The sequence below is a fragment of the Pseudorasbora parva genome, chromosome 24, assembly GCF_024679245.1.
Source record: "Pseudorasbora parva isolate DD20220531a chromosome 24, ASM2467924v1, whole genome shotgun sequence".
Lineage (NCBI taxonomy): Eukaryota > Metazoa > Chordata > Actinopteri > Cypriniformes > Gobionidae > Pseudorasbora > Pseudorasbora parva.
Window position 1 is genome coordinate 29,510,759 of NC_090195.1, and position 7,777 is coordinate 29,518,535.

A 7,777-nucleotide genomic window follows, 5' to 3' on the forward strand; every position below is an offset into this window, starting at 1 on the left:
AGCTATAGCAAACCCCTGAGCACACAGTGGAGATTTTCTGGATGTGCACAAATGACCTATTTTCAGGCCACTTTAATCATATCAACATCCAACCAGTCACAAAGATGTTTCAATATGTCATTTTTTTAAGCACTGAGTAAATCTCGGGACTGAGAGCAACATATAATATTATATTTTGATTCATATTCAATATTCTTGTATTTTGCTTATTTTAAATTAATTTATAATATCAGTTAGTATAACCCCAGCCTTAAGCGTTTTCTTGATTCATTAGAAAAGATTTAAATCAAAAGAGTGAATCATTTGTGAATCTGACATTTCTAGTTCTGATTTTAAACTGCTTAAAAAATATTTGATTAAGTTAAATAAAATGTGTGCTGCCATTCAAAAAAGAAAAGAAAAAAAGACAAATGTTAAGAAGTCTTATGCTCACCAAGGCTGTATTATAAAACAACAACAACACCAACACTAAAAATCTTATTAAAATTGAAAATAAATGTTTTGAGAAAGAAATTAAGAATTAATACATTTATTCAACAAGGATGCATTAAATCAATCAAAAGTGAAAGTTAATATATTTATAATGTTACAAAATATTATATTTAAAATAAATGCTATTCTTTTGAACTTTTAAGTCATCCAAGAATCCTGAAAAAAGGTTTTACACAACTGTTACAACATTAATAATAATCACAAAGTTTCTTGAGCGGCAAATCATCATATCAAAATGATTCCTGAAGGATTGTGTGACCCTGAAGATTGGAGTGAAGATGCTGAAATTCAGATTTGCATCACATAAATAAATTACATTTGAAAATATATTCAAATAGAAAGTTATTTTACATTTTAATAATATTTCACAATATTGCTGTTTTGTAATTTTAAATAAAATAAATGCAGTGTTGGTGATCATAAGATAATCTTTTGAATGGCAGTGAATATAAGAAATCAATATGGCTTAGCAACTTCTTTAAATTTAATTGTATTGATATTAATTAGTAGGCTAATGATAATGTTAAATGACAATGTGTGTCAATACTTCATTTGGTGGCTATTATTGTTGATAAAGAATTGGATGGATTATGCGTGCTAATACACTAGCTACTGTTGTTGTGTTTATCTTTGTGTGTGTGTGTGTGAGTGTGTGTGTGTGTGTGTGTGTGTGTGTGTGTGTGTGTGTGTGTGTGTGTGTGTGTGTGTGTGTGTGTGTGTGTGTGTGTGTGTGTGTGTGTGTGTGTGTGTGTGTGTGTGTGATTTACAGTCACTAAGAAGCACATCATTCCAATACAAGTAGGCTTCTGATAATATTTATACATTATTCATTAGAATAGCCTTAATCAATAGAATAAGGCTAAAAAAACGTTTAATTTTTTAGACTCATTTAATTGTTATTTTTCTCTGGTTCAAATTCCTAAGAATATGATAATAGATAGAAATGAGTGTATGTATTCTAAATTATTTGATGTATGATTCCCGTGTTTTTAAGTGATGATATTAATGTGCAGGCTTCACGTAAATTACTTTACAGCCGCACATTCTGTGTTTAGCCATCTGTGTTTAGGCTATTTAATCAACCACACTGACATTATATGGTGGGGGTGCTTTTGAAGTGGCGAAAGCACCGGTCTATTTCCACTGGCTGAGGAGAAGGGGAGGGTCTTTATTACCCCCGGACCGAGACTGAATCAGTTCAGTACAGTTGGAGCCGGAGACAGACGCCACATCGGCGAAAACAGCCGCGCATCACGACGCGCGACTGAAAACAAGATGCTTGCAGAGGATTGAATGCGTCCTGACTGCATTTATAACGGCGACGCGGTACTGAAGTGTTTCTCCATCACCGCGGATCAACGTTATAAAGGATTTCTGCTTTGATGGACGTACAAACGGATATGTTTTTTTGAATGTTGGCGATATTTTTCTTCTTCTGAGGACTGAGGGGAGAATCTGCGCACTGCAGTGACTCTACATTCAACAATGCAAACGGCTGGACTGTGGATGTGATGGATATTGGTTATTTGTCGGCAAACGAGGAGATCACGTCAGGGTTTTCATTAGGAACAAAGTTTGCTGGCATGAAAAAAACATCCTTCGAATTGATAGCGTTTGTGCAGTTGCTCGTTCGCTGCGATTGAGTGGTTCAAGCCACTCTATCCTTTAACAGATGAGAAGCAACCAGTTCCTACAACTTCAATTGACTGCACTAGGGGAAAAGAATGGTGTTTTTGACAGAAATCTCAAAACATATCGGAATCATCCCACAAAAATAGCCACCCAGCCAGGTATCGTGATGAAAGTGTTGCGGAGAAAAAGAATTGTACTATTTATAGCATATTTTCTGCTGTTAGTTCTCACCATGCTGAACTTGGCTAACTACAGATGGACTAAAGAACCTCAACAGTGTAATCTCCAGATGAGAAGCACTCCGTATCAGGGAAGGTCAGACATCCGTTTCCTTTACAGACCATCTCTTGCTAAGAAGAGACAGCTTGTCTACGTTTTGACCACATGGAGGTCCGGTTCATCATTTTTCGGAGAGCTATTTAATCAGCACCCAGAGGTTTTCTTCTTGTATGAACCTATGTGGCACATCTGGCAGAAGCTGTACCCGGGTGATGCTGTGTCTTTACAGGGAGCGGCAAGGGACATGCTGAGCTCGCTCTACCGCTGCGACCTCTCGGTTTTTCAGCTGTACAACAGCCCCGGGAGCAAAAACTTCACCTCCCTCGGACTCTTTGGGGCCACGCTTAATAAAGTCATCTGCTCGTATCCTCTTTGCTCAGCTTATAGAAAAGATATAGTTGGGATGGTGGATGACAAAGTGTGCAAAAAATGTCCCCCACAAAGCCTTAGGCTCTTAGAGGAAGAATGCCTTAAGTACAACACTATAGTCATAAAAGGGGTCCGGGTTCTGGACGTCAATGTTTTGATGCCCCTCATGGAGGATCCGTCTCTGGATCTGAAGGTGATTCACCTTGTGCGAGATCCCAGAGCCGTAGCCAACTCCAGGATTAAATCGAGGCATGGGCTGATTCGTGAGAACTTGCAGGTGGTCCGAAGCAGAGATCCAAAACTCCGTCGGATACCCTTTGTGGACCCCGGCCACAAAATTAGTAAAAAAGACGGCGCAGATTACCATTCGGTTGGGGCTATGGAAGTGATATGCGATCGGACGTACAGGAGCCTGAGGACTGCCTTAAATCCGCCCGACTGGCTGAGAGGGAAATACCTGGCGGTGCGCTACGAAGATCTGGTGGATAACCCTGTCAAAACACTCCGGAATGTTTACCAATTTGCCAATCTCAGTGCCAACCTTGACATCGAGTCTTTTGCTCTTAACATGACGAATGGCACAAGCTCTTCCTCAAAGCCATTTATTGTGTCAGCGAGGAACGCGACACAGGCAGCCAGTGCATGGAGAACAGTGTTGAGCATTCAACAGATAAAACAAGTAGAGGAGTACTGCCATAATGCAATGGCCATCCTGGGTTATGAACGTGTAAGAACAGCTGGAGAAGCAAAAGACCTGAGTAAATCTTTATTGACTGCCTCCAAACTGTGAGTTCTTACACTAGAGATCTTTTTGAAACGGAGCTCCAGCTCATTAACTATGGATTTGTTTGTTCAAATCGAAGTGCTTTGGAAGGATTTCCCAATCGCTTTCTGGAATGTCATAGCTCTTTGTGGTCATTCAATAGCACTGTTAGTTTTCTAAATGAACCTGTAAATGTTTGATACAGCAGCATCTGTGAACCACAGACAATCCCTCTCCCTCCCCCCAAATGGATGCTTAAGGTTGTTTGGAATGTTTTAGGTATGCTTTTGAGTTTCAGTTCATTTGCTGTATGATAAACCAACAACAAAAATACTGATCAAAACTGTTATGCAGAGTGCAGGTAATGCTATTTCTTTAGAATTTATTCAAAGACAATCATTAAAGTTCACAATGAATGCCAGTGTTATGTGTTATGTAAGGCATATTTCTCATTACCAAATAAAACGTTGAAGTAATTCTTTGCAAAATCCTAAAGGCTTATTCCAGGCTTATTTTGTCAAGAAAGCCTTTATGTCTGCCTAAACTAGGCAATTATAGCATTTTAATGCAGTAAAAAAAATACTGCAAAAATGGTCCAGTTTTAGTTAGTTCTGAGAAAAGACCCCGGGCAGCATTTGTTGGCTGTTTTGTCATGTACAGTACTGCAGTGACATTCAGACATTTTTGTCATCTTCACCAAAACTTGGAAGTAGCTCAAGTATTCAGTGCACACTTTGGGACTTCAGAATCCTATATTGGTCAAAAATATAATATTGATCTGCCTTTGCTATTCAGGCATGCAATAGGAGTGAGAGAACACTGATGCTATCAAACATGGATTCAAACAGGGTGTCACTTGTTTACCATTGATTGGTAAATTGGTAAACCATAAGACCAAAAAAAAAAAGGTTTGTCTTGTTAAAGTAACTAGATATATAACCACTGAACCATGAACTATTTCAAAATCACCCCTAATTTTCTGATCTCAGTCTGCAAACTGCAATAGTAAACAATTAAGGCCTGTTCACATCAAGGACCATAATTATAACCATAAAATATAGTTCTCATTTTTTTTTCTAAAGATAAAAGAACACCAGAGTCAATAAAAAATCTATAATGATAACAGCACCTAGAAATATATTGTTTAAATCCATTGTTTTCCAGCTGTTGAACAATAAAAACATTGACAGCTAATCAGAATCCACCCTGCTTTAACAAGCTTGAGTAAAGTGACAGCATACTTAAGCCCTGTCCCAAATGACACACTTCATGTGCACTTTCGGTCTTGTGGACTTACAATGGCTGCTGCGTGCCCGTGCCCATTAAGTCCAAGACCGTAGAGTGTCCCATTTGTCATTTAAGCTTAAAGAAGGGTACTCGTTAGCGCCCCTTTGCGGCTGCTATGCGTCCTCAATGCACACTTCAGCTGAGCCCGCAAGTTTGCGAGCTACGCAGAGTCTTTGGCAGTTAAAGCGGCATTACGTTGTGAATCTGAGGAAGACTGTGAGGGTTTAGGGTGCCATTTGGGACAGGGCCATAGAATAAACAGAACAATATCATCTGCTGGTGTTAAAGCTAATATAGTTATCTTTATAGTAGTGCTATCATCAAATCAATCAATAAATAAATAAAATAAAAGTTTGTGTTTACATAATATATGAATGTGTAGTGTATACAATTATTATGCAGCCTATATATACATACATAATGTATATATTTAAGTATTTTTCATCTCCTCCTATACACTTAAATAGGGCACTATTTGGGGGACAGCCATTTGTAGTAGTGTCCAAAACCATAGTGGACGTTTTTGAGTGCACTCATTCAATCCCACATTTCACTGTAATAACGAGTACACACAGCGCCTGTCCAAATTCACTGGACAGCATTATGTAAGGTCTTTAAAGGTGCCATGTGTAAAAATTGAGGTAAAAATATACAAAAAATGACCTACACACATCAAAAGAATGAGAAGAAATAAGGGTGCTGATGTCATTAAAAAAATGTCAAGTTATAGTGCTGCAGAGATATCAACCTTAATTAGCAGTAGCATTACTAGCCCCGGCCCGACAGGTATCGTAATACCAGTCTCGGCCATGGGAGGCGGTATGCGGGCAACATAACCACCAGCCAACCTGCGATACACGAATAACTCGCACGGCTTGTGGGCGTACTTGAATCTGATGTCAATCATGTGGAAAGTACAGCCCACTACTTCATTTCAGTTCAGGGAAGAGAGTGGACGGATGGTCGAAGCCCTTGGCCCCTTAAATGTATCTGATATGATAAAAATAGCTGTTTTTACCTGACCAGAAAAAGCGGAAGTGCGGACGCCCGGCGACTGTGTCCCATCCCGTCATAATAAATGTCCCGGTACTCACGAGCTGTTTAGAATAGGCGGCCTCCAGTGGACGAAAATTTGCATAGTGCACCTTTAAACACCACTGAAAACATAGCTATGTACATTGTATTAAATTTCTGTCAATAGATCCTCGTAAATACTACACACTGCACCATTGAGCAGAATTAGACAATTGGTTTTTCCATTTTGACTGTGGTGGAGCTATGTGAAGTGTCAGATTTTCGGCAGCTTTTAATCATTTTATGAAAATTGTTCCTTTGATTCACTATAATGTATGCTAAAAAAACAACAACAAAAAAGCAAATAGGATTAAATATCACCATTTTTCAGCCTTTAAGTTACAGATCAACTACATTGTTGGTTGGACTTTTAACATGTAAAAATATGTTTTATAAAATATAAATCTGCTACTTTGTTGTCAGTAACACCAAAAAAAATCTACAATAATCAAGTATATCTTTTTCCAGCCAAACAACATCCCTGTGTTAAATGGAGTCATTTTCAACACACATTTGACTGGCAATAATAACAATAATAAAACGCTCAAGTGGTTATGATAGCTCTCTGGATACTAAGAAGAAAAAAGGGCCAATGTCTTTCTTGTACTGCAGGTAATTTCCAGTGGCATTAGGGACTTCTTTTCAGCTTTCATATTTCTCAAAATTAATAGATGTTATATAGAACCCTGCGTAATTGTCCTTAGGGGTTCTGTAGGAAACAAACGGCTTCAGCTAAACTTGGTGGAAAAGTGAAAGTGACATGATGTGAAGGCCAAGTATGGGAAAGTATGGGAGGAATTTGTCCTCTACACTTAACCCATCCAAGTAAGTGCACACACATTAGCAGCAGCGGAAACCATGGACACACACACACACACACACACACACACACACACACACACACACACACACACACACACACACACCCGGAGCAATGGGAAGCCATTTTGTTGTGGTGCCCGGGGTGCGATTGGGGGTTAGATGCCTTGCCCAAGGGCACCTCAGTCCATTTCTCAGTCGCTGACAATGGCAACAGCAGCCTTCGGGTTACCAATTTGACTTTCTAACCATTAGGCCACGACTGCTGCTTGCTACAAACACATGCTGTGTCATATTAAGACGTGTTGTACACAGGAACAAGCTTGCGTACACTTTGTTCCCCATCTACATCATAATGACCGGGTACCATAGGATCTCTCTGCTTGCCTCTGACGATGTCTTGTGCTGTTGCCATGACAACAACTCAAGGAGGTGCAGCTATTATTTGTGTATGAACGGAAGCAGGTGGTGAAGACTCAACCTAATGAGAAAGAGAAAGAGAGACAAAGAGAGAGATGCCTTATACGCAACTCTTGTTGAAGTAACAGGGCCTACACTTTTGGTGACATCATCACATGTTGGAATTGATCACATTATGACTGGATTATGTAACTTTGTAGATGTTAAACCTCTGATATACTGTAGGTTTTTCATTGTGTCTCTTTCACTGCGCTTAACAACATGGAGGATGTTCTCTGATACAGGATTCAGGATTGACTAATTATCTGAATATTAAGAGACTGAATCATGTTGATACATTTTCATCTATTGAATAATGAAAATATCTATTTAAATTTTATGGTTCTCGAATATGATTGGCTGAGAGCCGTGCAGTATTCTCCCAGTAACAGCACTCTGTTTTACAGTTGGATTTCTCACAGATAGTGTCATGGCGGATGAGCAAACCTCCATAGTTTTACAAATTGTACTGTTATTGTGCTACAGAATGTAATTTTATTTATTTTTTTTAGGTGAGAATGTAGTTTAGACCTCAAATATGTGACTCGTATACATACCATCTGTTCGCAAATGCAAACTTCAGGCCGTCAGCGGCCGTTCATC

The 7,777-nt window shown here is 39.0% G+C and overlaps 1 protein-coding gene across 1 annotated transcript; it reads left to right on the top strand.

Annotated features, from left to right (window-relative positions):
* Nucleotides 1-1,670: 1,670 nt before the first annotated feature.
* chst2b (carbohydrate (N-acetylglucosamine-6-O) sulfotransferase 2b) lies at nucleotides 1,671-5,039 on the top strand. Its single transcript, XM_067434580.1, has one exon. It carries the CDS (start codon nucleotides 2,165-2,167, stop codon nucleotides 3,560-3,562), a length of 1,398 nt encoding a protein of 465 aa, XP_067290681.1. The 5' UTR covers nucleotides 1,671-2,164; the 3' UTR covers nucleotides 3,563-5,039.
* The last annotated feature ends 2,738 nt before the right edge of the window (nucleotides 5,040-7,777 follow it).